Below are 15,814 nucleotides of genomic sequence, written 5' to 3'. Positions count from 1 at the left end.
TAATTTCATTTCGACTGACTCTGCAGAGTATTTCTGAGTCGATTAGTGTAGCATTTCGGCCGGATTTTCAAAAAATATCATCCACGACAATAGACAGGGGAACCAACAAGTTCATGTCATCTTTTTTGGACGACATCAAGGTGTTTGAGCCATGCGATGCCTCCAAGATTGTGCGCGTCGCAGCTAAATGCTACCAGTCGATGAGGAAAACAGCAGATTCTCACACCCTCAGCATAAATATAGCCGTGGACAGGATCACTGACGCCTTGTTCTTGCAAGGCTGGGTAAGTGAAATTGATTTATGATTAAAGCAAGACATGTTTAAAGTATTGCTTTAAACATGTAAACAGAAAGTGAACCAGCTTATTATAGTTTTTTTTTCTTCTTTTAATTCCGATATTTGTTTGACTTGCAGTTGAGCTGTTCAGGAGAAAAACATCACATTATTTTGAGAAATATGTTTTCAAATGATTTATTTGCAACACAAAATGCTAATATTTCAACAGGGGGTGTTTGAGACCTACAGTCCATTAAGTCTCACCGCACCTTTCAGAAAACAGTAAAAACAAACTGACAGCAGTTGCCAGTAGTTTTTTAATATTTACATACAAACAATCTGAAGTCATTTTGACTTTCTCAAGTCGAATATTTCTTTCAGCATTCACTAAAAACCATCACTAAAATTCTGATTTCTACAACAGAAACATTTACAATCAGCTCTGGCATTCAACATAAGTGAAGATTATAAACATTTATTCTGTCACTGCAACAGGACAGATTACTAAAGGAGCCACGTTCTGCCCTGATTTATTGGTGCAGGGGCTGAAGAACGGATGGATGGTGTCTTTAAAACTGTCTGTGTAAGTAAAGATGACCAGTTTGGCCTCCACGTTGTAGAAGGACACCAGTCCTTTCTCGCAGTCTATATAGATGCCGACCCGCGACGGTCTGGTGGCGACTGTCAGGCTGGTGGCCGGATCCGTTCTGAAGGCGTAGTCGGTCCGATCCCGCAGGCTGAGGAACCAGTAGCCGTGGGCGGGGCTCACTGGGATTTTACCCTTTCTAATGACGGACCGGCTCGCTACGCCCAGGTCCCAGTCGGTTTTACTGCCGACATCCACCTGGAAGAGGACAGAGAGCGAAACATGACTGTTACATTTCAGGTGATCAGTTCTGCTTAAGCTAAAGCCAAGAACTGAAAAATTAATTAAAAACATTCAACATGAATGTGGTTAATTATATCTTGATTTTTATTTATTTTTTTTGCAGGTTTTGTAGCGTTTATGGTGATGCATTTTAAGATGTGAATCTTTTCCAGACTAAGAAAATACTGACGGTAGTTAAGGAAATCCTGACAGACTGCCTCTCAAAAGAGAAGAGGACGTTTTTGTGCAGGCTGAACAGATTCTACATGTTTTTTTCACATGAGAAGGTGAAAACTGTTTTAACTCAAAAGTTCAGAGGAGGTTCTGAGTTTTACTATGTAACTAAACATTTATTTTAGGAATAAAACCTCAATAAATGTAACTTAGGAGCTCAGATAAATTCCTAGGATGTAGTAAAGTTGTTGCAGGTTGATGGTCCGATTCTGCATGCATGGATTCTTTCTGGGTGCATCTTCCTGTAGAAATCTAAATATTTCCTATCCTATCCTTTTCTATTCTATTCTATTAAGTGTCATTAATTGGCTGTTACCCCCAAGAGCAGAGAAGACATAAGAAGGACTGGGGACGTTTCTACTATCATGCCAAGATGTTTTCCATTAGTCATATTAAAGTATTTTCAGTGTTTGAATTATTAAAATAGACAGTTATGAGTGTTTATTGAGAGGATTTCAAGTATTTGCAGGTTATTAGTGGTTTAAATCTACTGCTGTATTCAGTGAATGTATTTGCCAGCCTTCCTACCTCCCAGTAATGGCGTCCTGAGGTGAATCCCTGATGGGCCATCACACACACCACGCGGTCAAACCGCTCTGGGTTGTCTGGAACCAGCTGATGGCGGTCGCCGCACTGGACCTGCTTCCCATCCGCTGAGATGATGAGGCGGGGGTGAGCTGTGCCGGGGTCCAGGGTGATGTCCTCTGCAAGAAGGACATCACCATTAATTCCTCTTTATAAAATACTAAATGGACTGCAAGTCTTTTACCAACCCTTACCTGCATATTCCTGAATCCTTCTTATCCCTGCAAGGAAAAATAAAAAGATTCATATTTACAGTATTAATAAATAATTCAGTAAAAGGTCAAAGGCTTACTTGCGATTGGCCGAGGGAGCGGCGGAGCTGGTGACGGTTGTTGTTTGGCTGTAAACAAAACAAGAAAAGACGAGTTGAATTTCCTTAAATATATAAACATATAATCCATGCATTTTATTTCTTAAGTAAAATATAACCTCCTAGAATGTAATTTAATAGATATAAACCTGTTATCTGCAAAAAAAGGTGCATATCTTTGGATTGGAAGCATGTTTACAGACGTAGCGCCACCCAGTGGATAAAGCAGTTACTGTTTAATTTGCCCATGGAAAAAATATTAGATATTATCAGAAGTGGGTAAAGTAAGGACAACTTCTGCATATTTTTATTCAAGTAATGAGTAGCTGTCCAAAAAATTAACTGATCAGAAAATACTCCTACTTTTTTTAAAGTCGATGCAACTAGTTACTACCCAACTCTGTATATTAGGAAATCCAAACATTTGAGAAAATGTTGGATCCTTTCATTCACTTTATTGAGGATTTAGACTTAAAATAATGCTGAGTAATTCCTGTTGTTTTAAGAAGCCATGTTTTTTTTGTTTTTTTTTCATTTCTCCAAATTGGAATAGTTGGTCCCCCAAAATGGGCTTACAGGTTTATGTTACTGCCGTGTAGTAATTATTGAAGAAGCTTGTTCAGATAGGTACATGATTATATTTTCAAAGTGGGAAATCTCAATAAAAATATTTTGGTAAAAAGAAAAACAAAAATCAAAGAGAGAGTTTTCCAGGTAAATGTTTCCCTGGTTGTGAACCTACAGGCTTCTGGCAGGTTCTGCACGTCCAGCTGGAGACGTTCCACCATCTGACTGACGGTCCTGAGAATCCCTTCAGAGGTGGACTGAGACGACACGGACACGTTGGACCAGTCCTTCGCCTGTGGGGGCGAGGACAAGGCAGGGAATGTCTGTGGAAAGAAAATAGTTTCCATCGGTCAGTTGGCTGCAGCAGAAAGCATTCTGTAAATGTTTTTCTTCACAGAGGAAAAAAGGATCCAGAAAAACGACTGCAGGGCGTCCATGGTGGAATTTGAGTTATGCTGGGGTTCATACTGGTTTTGAAAGGTGCTGTGGTTTCCAGCACAAGTTTCATCACAAATAATATTTTCCTGATTAATGTTGTTTTTTTTCTTCACTGGCAAGAATTTTTGCAGCGTCAGAACCCCAGAGCATCACTGAGCCACCACCATGCTTCACTATAGTCATGGAGTTCTTTTTAGGATACTAATTATTTTAATTCCTCCACATACAGCAGGTTTGTACAGCAGAAAATTAGGGCCACTGAAATTAAAAAAGGATTCTGATTTTTTTCTCTCAAAATTTGGACTATTTTCCCTCAAAATTCAAACTTTTTCCTTCAAAATTCAAACATTTCTTTCACTCAGAATTCTAACTTTTTCCCCCATCAAAATTCCAACTATTTTTCTCAAAATTTGGACTTTTTTTCCTCTGAGGTCTGATTTTTTATTTTTTTTTTACTTTGGAAAAAAGTCAGAATTAGAATTTTGAGGGGAAAAAAAGCCAGAATCATTTACCAGCTGTTAGTCTTATTGATTACGTCTCTTCCTCATGCATGCCTTTATTTACCATCAATCTCCAATCAGTCGCAAACACCAAGATACTCAACCCATATTTTTCCTGTTCATTTTTTTTCTCGTATATGTAAAACATTTCCTCGCCTTAAAAAACTGCACATAATCTTCAGAAACAGCCAGCTGGCTCAGAGTTGCGCTCCTCATCTTCAGTGCAGCGATCTCCTCCTCCAGCTCTATCAGCAAACTCTGAGCTCTGCTCTCTGCTGTTAGGACAGTCGTCTCTATCACCTGTCGAAATAATAAAAACAGGCAGTTATGTAACCATCAGACATGTCTGTTTTATTATAATTAATCTGTCAGATTATTCACCTCCAAGATTCTGGATTGGCAGTGCTCCGCCGTAGAGATTAGCTTCGTCAGAGCACAAACGACTCCATCTGTCTCCATCTCCGCCGCAGCCTGAGTGAATCAGAAGTCTCCAGAAATTAGACTCAGGAGCAGCAAGTTAAACATATTTTTACTCAAGTAAAAGTAAAAAGTAGCCATCCAAGAATTTACTAAAATAAGAGTAGAAATGTATTTGGTAAAGAGGCAACTCAAGTACTGAGTAACTGATAAAATTATCATATTTAATACTTAAAAATTACATCATCAGACGGACCAAAATACAAAGTTACGTGAAAATTTTGGTATTTTGCAAAACAAAATGAAAACAATTCACCTAAATAACATAATTACTCAGGTAAAAGACAAAAAATATCGAAATCAGTTTCTTTTAATGTAAAACTTATGAAACTTTAACAAAAACTGCAGGTTTGTGTCTGTCCACTGCAAAAACACAAAATCTTACAAAGTAATTTTGATCTAGTTTCTAGTGAAAATATCAGCTAGCTGTGGCACTTTGAGCTAAAGTCACGGTAAAGAAATCGTCGTTTGCATGCAGTAAGTAGCGGACCACCAGGGGGCGCTCATGGACCACCGGTGGCTAAACATACAAAGACTGAGGCCATTTGTACATTTTGTAAAGACAAAATTTTATTTTAGCGGATTTATTTATCTACTTAATACTAATCTGATTAGTTGTTCTAAAATATGAGACACTCAAGTAATAAAGTCGGCGAGTTCACCTTTATTTCCCGAATGGAGTTGCGTATTTCTTCCACTTTCCTCTCTCTCGCGCAGATGAGCTCCTTCAACTCCATCTCATGGATTCCTAACTGCGACTGGAGACAAGAGAGAAAGTTTAAAATAAAAAGAAAACCTTTTTTATGTTTATATAATCACAAAAAGAAATAATCCTACAGAGAAGTTGCACTGGATTTTTGAAGAGAGCTTCGGGTTTTTAAAAATTTACACTGAAAAAACAAAAATATTACCAATTATTTTATGTCTAGTTTCTAGTACGAATATCTGAGTACACTTGAAATAAAGGCAAAGCAACTTTTCAGCAAGATATAGGAGCTTGTTTTAAATAAATAATTCCTCAATATTGATGAAAAAGTACTGGTTCATTGGCAGATTATTTTATTTATGATACGTAAAATAAGTTAAATAATCTTCCAGTGGGACTAGTACTTTTTAAAATTAATTTTAAGAAGTTATTGACTTAAAACAAGCTCCTATATCTTGCTGAAAAGTTACATGTAAGTTAGTTTTGTCTTATTTCATGTCTACTAAGATGTATGTAGTAGAAAGCAGATCAAAAATACTTGGTAACATTTCGTTGTTTTGCAGTGTAATCAATTTAGATTTAAAGTTGTGCATTTGTAAAGCCTTATTGTTTGATACCGAGTTAGAAATCAGCATCTAACACACACACCACACCACACACACGCACACACACACACACGAACACACACCTTCTTAATGTGCCACTCTCTTTGAGCCGGGGCGACGCTGTGTCCTCGGTGGTCTGCCGTCTCCACACACACACTGCACACACACACGTTGTCAGTGCGGCAGAAGAACTCCAGGTCTCTCATGTGGATGGGACACAGCGGCAGGTTGGAATGGCCGTCAGGGAAACACTGAGCAGCGCTGCGCCTTTATTTGGAGACAAAACACTTCATGACTCATAAATTCTCTGAAATCAGAGAAAACTGAAAGGTCACTGCAAAAACACAAAATCTTAACAAGTCATTTATATCTTGTTTCTAGTCCAAATATCTTAGTACAGTTGAAATAACTTACAAGTTACTTTTCATGGAAATATATGAGCTTCTTTTAAGTCAATAATTCCTTACTATTGATGAGAAAGTCCTAGTTTCACTGGCAGATTATTTACATTTTTCCCATGTTACAAATTAAATAATCTCCCGGTGGAACTAGAACTGGGTTGCTAGGTGACGGGCTGGGCTTGGCTGGCGTTGCTAGGTAACAGCACCAGTGGAACTAATACTTTTTTATCAATATTATGGAATTATTTACGGAAAGCAGAAAAGCTACATTGCCTTATTTCATGTATACCAAGATACTTCCTCTAGAAACTAGACCAACAGTACCTGGTAAGATTTTGTGTTTTTGCAGTGTATGGAAATAATTCAGTTTTTATGGAACTGCAGCATCTGACAGTGAATTGTAAACATAATTTTACCCCTCTTTTATGTTTTTTTTTACTACAACAGCCCTAATGTGCCATTGTGCAGAAGAGATATTTGGGGGGGTTTTCCCCTCAAAATGTATAAAGTTTTTCTAGCAAATGTTTTACTTAATAAAGAAAACAATCAAAAATTATTGATATTGATTAAATAATTACATTGTGGTACATTATTCTACCAGATCATCCAGACCAACGTTAACATCTGCTTTTTAACACCTGTTTCTTTTATTTTTGTAATTTCAGCTGTTTCAAAGAGAGAGTAACATAGAGGAAGGTTCCAGAAAGGGATAAATCACATGCGGGGTACCCCAGGGTTCAATCCTAGGTCCCCTTATTTAATATATGCTCCCATTAGCTCAGGTTATAAGCTGTAAGTGATGGACTCTGACCTGAACCTTCAAAGCCACATCAAGACAGTCACAAAGTCAGCCTTATATCACCTGAAGAACATTTTCAGGATTAGATCGAGATCTAGAGAAACTCATACATGCTCTTATCTTTAGTCGCATTGATTACTGCAACAGTGTCTTCACAGGTCTGCCTAAAAAATCAATCAGATCCAGAATGCTGCTGCTGGCGTTCTGACCAAAACCAGGAAGATAGAGCACATAACACCAGTTCTGAATCCTTACACTGTAGCTCAGAGAACAGACTTTTATATATTTCTGTTATTTTACTGTACAGCTTAGCACCACAATATAGAAAAGATCTGCTGTTGTCATAGCAACCTTCCAGACCTCTCAGGTGTTTTGGTTCTGGTTCTGCTCTGCAACCAAACACAGAGAAGCAGCATTCAGCTTCTATGCACCATAAATCTTGAACAAATTTCCAGAAAACTGCAAAACAGCCGAAACACTGACTTCCTTTAAATCTAGACTAAAACCCAGCTCTTTTACAGTTGCTTTTAAAACAAAACATCATAAATGAAACATTTAATGATGGCACTGGACTAAATTAAATGTTTCAATTGTTGACTGTATGTTTTATGACTTTGTATTTTTGTGTTTTTATGATGTAAATGTCTTGTTACTGAAATGTGCAATACAAATAAAATTTGATTTGATAATGGGTGCAAACAGGTAATGTCTTTATACCACCTCAGCATTGATCTCTCTGGAGGTGTGACTGAGTTACCTGAGAGAAGGGGAGTAGGGTGGCGGTGGGTCGTGGTTGTTCTGCGTCTGGAAGCCCTGGTGAGGCGAAGGCGGCGTCAGCCCCTGGAAACGTGCCATCATTTCTACCAGGAGACGTTCTGGCATCTCTCCCGGTCTCGCTGGCGGAGACGGACCTGAATGTTGGGCCCGCAAGCTGAGATATTCCCCTCCTCCTCCGGCTCCCCCAGCAGACTGTGACATCTGCTTGAACTGTTCGGTGATTTCCTTCAAGGTTCGGTTTATCTGGAGCTCTGGCCGCTTGCTGAAGGACTCTTTGCACAGTGGACACTGGTAAACCTTGGCAGCCTGGCCTCTTGCTCTGCTGTCCCAGTAGGAAGAGAGGCAGGACTGGCAGAAGCTGTGGCCACACGGGGTGGAGACTGGGTTGTTGAACATTTCCAGACATATCGAGCAGGTGAACTGGTCTTCAGAGAGAAAAGCAGAGGGAAGAGCCATGGCCGCTTTTCCTGAATAAAAGACTAAACAAGCAAACATAAACAGGATGAATCATTTAAATGTATTTCACATGTGGGGGACCTCTAGGTTCAATCCTAGGACCCCTTATCTTTAATATGTACATGTTCCCACTATCTCAGACAATAACATTAGCTACCATAGCTACGCAGGTGATAAATGTCAGAATCTGGGTTGTTTTATGTTGTTTTGATTATAGTTTATTATTATTATTATTATTATATGCTTCTTAGTCTCTTTCTTTGATTACATCAGTGGTTCTTAACCTTTTTTGAGGTACCGAACCCCCCAGTTGCATATCCGCATTCACTGAACCCTTCTTATCCCCCCCCCCGACACACAAAATACTTTGCGGTATTCTGATTCAGTAATGTAATTATATTAGCTGTGTAACCACCCCCACGCGACTAAGGAGCAGATTTAGACTATAGAATTTATTAAAAACTGTGAGCTTTGCTGAAGTATTTAAAGACAAAAGTTCAAATCCATGCTGAGAGTGGAGCTCCTTCAATCAGGGCTCCTCCGCAGCTCTGATTGGCTAAGCAATGTAACGTGATCCTCTGCAGCAAGTGATGGCAAAGCGGGGCGTCATCACGACTTTACACAAGTGTGTCTTTATCTCCGCGGCAGAGGCTCCGCCGAACCCCTGAGACCGACTCATCGAACCCCTGGGGTTCGATCGAACCCAGGTTAAGAACCACTGGATTAGATGAACCTAGTTCGGTTTTGTCTTAGTTTATTATGTTTATTTCTTCCTTGCGTCTAATTATTCCTTGTTACTCCCTCGCCCCATATGCCACTTTCTCTCTTTCCCCTCACACCTGCAACCCGTTAGCTAATCTCATTATTTTTTTCTCATTCCTCCTCGTTGGTTTCTCCTGTTTTTATCCCATTTTCCCCATTTTGCTCCTTGTGACTTTGTTTGTTCCTGATGTTTTTGTTCTCCTCTGGCTCCCTGTGCTCACATGGGTTTATGTTTTTATTTTTTAAATAAATCATCATCCACTCAACGAATCTGCTGCTCTGCATTTGGGTTTTCTTTAATGAACTCATCATCTATTATGTGTTGCATTTTGAGATATTTTAACAGGTTCTATTTAGGTGTATTCTTCAGTAATCAAACCTGTATGTGAGGGGTCAAATTAAACAAAAAAGATGTTAATAACGAGGTTGGATAGTTTTTTTTTCTTTTTATAAATCATCATTTGAAACTTATTTTTGTCTTTGTCTGATATAAACAGTTTGTATGTGTTGTAGTTAAAGGTTGGGCAGGTTTTTGCACAGCATTCAGGTTCTGAGTTTGACTTTAGGTCTCTGCACGTGTGATGTTTTTCTCCGAGTTTTTTGCACGTTAGGTTATTGGCCTCTCTGCATGTGTAGACCAGTACAGGCAGTGGCTAGATTGAAGAAATCTGTAATTCGGCAAATTTTTACAGTGCACTGTAACTCAGGAAACATCTTTGGAATGACTTTTTAAGTCAGACTGCTTAAACCTTTTTCCTAACTTCATAAGGATGTCTACTTTTATCATATTACAAAACTGCTTCAGTTCATTATTTCCTGCTCTCACTGTCGGCAAAACATTTTGGCCAAGCCGGCGTCCGGATGTTTTGGATGGTATAAAACAGAGTAAAAATAATGAAGGACGTTTCAAACATTCTTGCTCTAATCTGCAGCCTCATTAACTCCTTTGTTTTCATCTTTAAAACTCGTGTCTTTGTGACGTCATGCAGGCTATTTTGGTCTCCGCCTGATAACATCTGCAGTCGTTGCTGTCACTAACGTCACTGGTTAGTCGGCTATCAGATGCCTGAGATCCTAAAAAAAGCCTCACAGTCACATGCACAAACTCCTGGTGCCCAGATGTGACTTTCTGAATTACATAAATCTGTAATTATAGAGTTAGAGATTTCCAGTTCAAATGAACAAACAAACACGAATACTGGGCCTGTCGCAATAAGCAAAAAAATCAATTAATAGCATGATACATTAAAATGAGTGCAATAATTCCCATTTGCATGGATTATCTTTTTTCTCTTTTCTCTCTTTCTACCAAAAAACTGGATGACAAAAGTCTTCAGTCTGCTGCTTGGGCCTTTTTTGAAGTACAGTTTTGTTTACAGAGACTTCATAATTCATTTTATTTGTTGTTCATTTATTTTGGATATTTAAAATGTCTTCCAGTTCCAGTGTTAAATGTTCATTAGACTTTAAATTTATTAAATTCAGAATGTGTGGCATGTTGTGTGGAACCAGCTGCAGCTTAGCAAAGAGCAACTGGGAACGGGTTAGGATGAGAGTGATTGACAGCGCAAAGACCCTCCTCCTGGCTCTGATTGGTTGATTGATGAAAAAGTGCTTATTTAATTGACAGATTACTTCACTTATAACAAGACATGTTTCTAATGTTATAAGTGAAATAATCTGCTAGTGAAACTGTTACTTCTTTAAATCAATATTAAGGAATTATTTATTTAAAACAAGCTCATATTTCTAGTTGAAAAGTTACTTGTAAGTTAACTTTCTATTTTTCTAGTGTACTGAGATATCTGCACTCGAAACTAGAGCAGTGGTGTCGAAACGTTTTGCCCTGGGGCCAAAACTGGTAAATTTAAACAGGCAGGACACTTTTTCACTAAATTAACAATGCAAAAATTTGTTTGTGCTTTTTTAATATATATTTTTTGTTCTACCTGCTTAACAATAAACTAAATTTTTATGAAAGTTGTATATAAACACCCAAAACATAAAAGAGCATCAGGCTATTTATTGCCTTATTAAAAGAAAAATGGACAATTCACAAATTTCTTTGGGTCACTGGTCAAATAGTTACCATTCTTGATTTGCTGTCTGGGACCGAACAAAATCATCTCATGGGCCACAGATAGCCCCCGGGCCACACTTTGGACACCCCTGAGCTGGACCAATATGATAAGATTTTGTGTTTTTGCAGTGTACAGTTAGCACACTTATTGATATCTTAGACTCTCGTATTAGAGAATACATTCTATGTTCTCATTATATTACATTTTTCTGTGTTTATTTGTACTTTTAGGCACAGTATTGATTCAAATAGAGGCTTTTTTTCAAACGTTCTCTCCCAGGAGGAACTAACAGTTGAACCAGTAAGACCAGCTGCAGTGCAGGTAGCACCTGTTGGCCTGTGACGACGCTCAGGCTTCAGGTATGCAGCGCAGACTCAGATGTGAGCTGCACTGATTGTTCATGCTTCTGTAACATGACTCAACACTTTCAGCGACTACAACGTGCAAAGAAACATGTTAACTCTGTACAAAAACATAAATCAGTCCAGCTGGAGAGCCAGTCTGAACGGAAAACTGATTTTATCTGAAGCTGCTAACCTTGATTGTGTTTGGAAACGTCACAAAGATAAATAATCTAAACATGAATAGGCAAAAAAAAAAAAAGAATCCACCCACAGAGCTCAGTCCAAAGGATTCACCACACTGTAAAAACACAAAATCTTAAGTATTTTTGGTCTAGTTTCTACTGTAGATGTCTTAGTACACGTTAGTTTTTAAATAATACAAAACTTAACTTTAAGATAAATTTTCAGGAAGATAAAAAAAAACTTGTTTCACTAATTCCTTAAAAAAGTCCTAGTTCAACTGACAGATTGTCACTTATAAAAAGACACTGATAAAAAGACATTTTTCCATCTTAATAAGAGATCAATAAGGGATTATAGATCTAAAACAACCTGCTATATCTTCCTGACATGTTACTTCTACATTGGTTTATCTCTTTTCAAATGCACTAAGATGTTTAAACTGGAAACTATACAAAAATATTTAGTCAGATTTCATGCTTTTGCAGTGGAAATTATATTTTTTGTGCTTTTGGTTTCACAGAACATTATTTTACTGTAAAAATAAAAACTAAAGATATAATTTGACTGTTTTTTTAACTGAACACTCAACCTGCTGCATTCATAGCTACTAGATGTAGATACAACACTGAGTTGTGAAAATGACAATTTTACTGTGGAAAATAAATAAAAACACAGCTCAACTTTGTCTAAAGAAATATTGAAAATGAATTCAATAAAACGTTACGCTTAAAATCTCCCACATAACTTTCCTTTAATTAAAGATTCCTGGTCATTAGTTTCAGCTGGTCAACAATTAAGGTAATTATCTGCCATTTAATTCCTTTACTTTGATTTTATGGGAGACTTAGTAGAAATGTGATCTGTTCAATAACATAAAACACGCAGAGCATTAAGAGAGTAAACATTCCCACCTGTTCGCTCCAACTGTATCTCTGTCATTCAGTACAGTTTATTTTACATAACCTCTGTTTATCTGCCCCACTAACAGAAAAGCTCAGATCATGTGGCTACAACTCCAGCTTGTTAAGTTTGTCTTACCTTTTCTTGACGACTAAAAACGTCAGATTTTCCTGCCGTTCAGTGGCCGTAAACGATAAAGCTGGGCTCCAAAGTGTTCTGAATGACAACTTTACCTTTATCCCCTCATGTCATTCTTCTCCTTCAGCGTGTGTTTAACCACTCCCTTCACCTGCTGAACGGATCCAGCCCAACCTGCTGGACAGGTGCGACGACTCCACGGTGCAGGTATGTGGTTTTCCAAACACTCTCTTATCCATCTGCCTTCTGCATCCTAGCAAAGAAGGGACAGACAGACACAGTTTGTTGCTTTTACAGTCATGGCAAACTCAGTCTGAACACGATATTTCAAATATATTGTATTATTTTGTCGTATTTTGAAAGCTATGTTCTGTAAATATATGGAATTATATACTGATATTATACAATATATATTCATGTAATGCAGAGGTTCCCAAACTGTGGGGCGCGCCCCCTACGGGGGGCGCCGTGCCTTTGCAGGGGGGGCGCGGGAAGCCATCTGGATGAAAAAAAAAACCTGTAAGCTGTTTTTTTTGTTTGACCTTAGAATGGCCAACTCTGTTATTCCTATGTCAATTTGATACAGTAGGGGCTTCCACACTTCCCATATCTATATCCTCTATCTCTTTTATCAGCAGTTAAAACTGTTTAATCTATTTTTAACATGTCGTAACCTGTTTTCCACCTTTAAAATGTTTGGAAACCACTGGGGGGGCCTAGGAGAAAAAGTTTGGGAACCACTGATGTAATGTATTGCAAAATATACAAATGGCTGCCACTTTCCATATATTGCAATACATTAAAAACAAATATAGATGTATGTATGTTTTGATATCCCATAATTTTAATTTTTAAATATTCACCATCATGTATTATGATTTATGAGGGAAAATGTAATGGTAATACATGTAAACATATAATCTCAAACACAGAATATATGTAAAGATTTATGAGCAATATATGGTAGAATATATTGAAAATATATTGAAATGTGTGTGATATATTCATAAAAAATGACAAGAGAAATAAAAAAGAAACAGAGATGGAAAAGTTAAAAAAGACAGATAAAGTGAAAACACCCAGGAAGTCTGCTTCCTGCAAAAGAGAGAGAATACAGAGAACTGAGAAACCAGTGACACATACATGATACAGATTAATACAAGATGTCTTCACCTCAGCTGAAACTTGCTGTACAAACACAAGTTCCAGTGTTTAATTATTTTTGCGCAAAGGTTCCCACCTTTATGTTGAAGAACAAACTGAACAATCTGCTACTGTATGGAACCACAATGCTAACAATAAGCATCACAATTAGTACTGAGATTATAAATTAGATCGTTTATTTTGTATTTAGAGGTTTCCTGTTTAAAGGTCTTTGTATTTGTGGCTTGAATGATTTAACTCTAGATGACCTCATTCGCATAAAATCACAAAAGACTTATTAGGACATAAGTGACTCACCATTCAATGAATGTAAGGTTGTGTGGTATTTCTTTATCACAAAATATTAGAGCTGGGATTTGTTTTTCATAGTTCCATAGTCCCCACCTAAACATTGTTTTGAACTCTTTTTCTGTTCAGGTGGGGCCACACCTGCTTACGGGACAATATGAAACATTTACAGGTTACACGGCGCATTTGTCATAAAGAGTCACCATTACCAAAGTCACTATGAGTCAAATTCACAAAATGTTACTCTCAACTGTCACCATGTTGAGGAGGGTGACCAGATGTCCCCGTTTTCCGGGGACAGTTCCCGTTTTAGGTGACCTGTCCCCGCCGGCTGAAGCCGTCCCCGATTTTAGCGTTTTATGAATGAGAAAAAAAAGTTTCCTATAGATCGTTATTATAGTAGCCAGAGATTTCTTATGGCAGGGAGTAGAAAGTGTGAGTGAGCGTGTTGCGTGCAGCAACAACAGTTACGGTAGCTGCTCGCGCTACTGTTAGCGTGGCAGAGAAGAAGACGAGCAGCAGAGCCAACCGCCATTAACTACCATAACATGATAACTGGAAGCATTTGCTCAGATTAAACGACTTATAGTCATATTAACCAGGCATATCAAACTAAAAACGGATACTACTAAGAGCACATGAAAACAGAAGTAAACTAACCAAATATAATTACACAATAAATGCTCACGTTTGGAAAGCTATATGGAGCATGCTAATATCAACAGTCTAATAACAAATATCAACACACAAGATGAAACTAGCTTAGTACAATGAACAAATAAAGAGTTACTTTATAGTCAGTAACGCACAAGAACAACAAATTAAACCATCGGCACCACTCAGGGACACGTTCCTCTGCCACTTCTAAAGTGGAAAAAAACAACAACAACTCACCACTAGGTGGCGATCTTAGACTGCTTAGGCTCAAAACAAAGTTCACAGCACAATGTAGCACATGACATGTTAATGCTCAGCAACAAACCTGAGCCTTTATAACTGAGTCATTCACAAAGCAAAGTATTTTCATCCTGTTTGTACTGAACAAACAATGGATTCCATCCATTTCACTGACTATTAAAACTTTTGACATAAATCTTTGTTTCTGGGTCACTTTGGGAGGCAGCTGTGCTGATCTGGTCTCATACCTGTTGTTGATGTTTGGAGGTGAAGTTTAGGCTGGTCTAATATTTAAGGTTGATAATAATTATAACATTATGATTCCATTAACAGTGGTATAGAAAACTGCCAAGAAATGTTTACCATTTTATCCCCAGTGGACTAAAATGACGCAGTTCACCCTCCACAGTTGAAGTCAAATTTATATTTGAAAATCATCAATGATTCAACCTTAATATTCACTTATAGTCCATGTTCGGAGTTTGCAATCAGGCCTCCATAGTTCTGTTTGGCTGGAAAACAATACAATAATACTGTAGATCTAAATCAAACAGATTGTACTGAATCTGGAAGATAATCTCTCTTCAGTTTGATAATTATTTGCCAAACTGAGCTGCACTGAAGAAAGTTAGGAAAATTATTTATTTTAAGAATCAAATATTAATTTCAAGGAAGAGGCAGGTTGAGAAATATTCTCTCAATCTAACAAAAATACAAATTTTATTTTATTTTTTTATGTTAATGGTCTTTACCTTTTCCATGTTTAAGATGTGATCTGTTATTGTTCCATGACTTTTAAATGTTTCTCCTCTGATTTTGCTGATTTTAATCTAAAGTTTCTCTCATTTATTAAAAAACAGGAGAGAGCTTTACATTTGTTTCAACAAAAACAGGTCAAATAATTTTTTTTTTTGCAAAATGATGAACAATGTCAAGTTTCATCGTTCTATCATTCTATCATTCATCATTCTAAACAGAAACAAAAGTTTGTATAGAAACTTTTGTTTCTAAACAGTTACACTGTTAGAAAAATGAGGCTTTTTCATTTTTATTTGGT

General features: G+C 37.5%; 1 protein-coding gene across 2 annotated transcripts; it reads right to left on the bottom strand.

Annotated features, from left to right (window-relative positions):
- Positions 1-456: 456 nt before the first annotated feature.
- On the bottom strand, positions 457-14,800 carry LOC103470724 (zinc finger protein RFP). Of its 2 annotated transcripts, XM_008419368.2 has the most exons (12): positions 14,755-14,800; positions 12,504-12,661; positions 7,525-8,023; positions 5,651-5,834; positions 4,919-5,014; positions 4,161-4,250; positions 3,936-4,079; positions 3,017-3,164; positions 2,257-2,304; positions 2,159-2,185; positions 1,908-2,083; positions 457-1,121 (listed from the first exon to the last, which is right to left on the bottom strand). In XM_008419368.2, the coding sequence occupies exons 3-12, from the start codon at positions 7,998-8,000 to the stop codon at positions 753-755; spliced, it is 1,758 nt and encodes a 585-aa protein (XP_008417590.1). In that variant the 5' UTR covers positions 8,001-8,023; positions 12,504-12,661; positions 14,755-14,800; the 3' UTR covers positions 457-752. The 2 variants fall into 2 exon arrangements, with proteins under 2 accessions (XP_008417590.1, XP_008417580.1); XM_008419358.2 differs by lacking the exons at positions 12,504-12,661; positions 14,755-14,800 and adding an exon at positions 12,409-12,497.
- Positions 14,801-15,814: the final 1,014 nt, after the last annotated feature.

Source organism: Poecilia reticulata, linkage group LG1 (assembly GCF_000633615.1).
Source record: "Poecilia reticulata strain Guanapo linkage group LG1, Guppy_female_1.0+MT, whole genome shotgun sequence".
Classification (NCBI taxonomy): Eukaryota; Metazoa; Chordata; class Actinopteri; order Cyprinodontiformes; family Poeciliidae; genus Poecilia; species Poecilia reticulata.
This window is presented reverse-complemented; position numbering and strand designations above follow the sequence as displayed.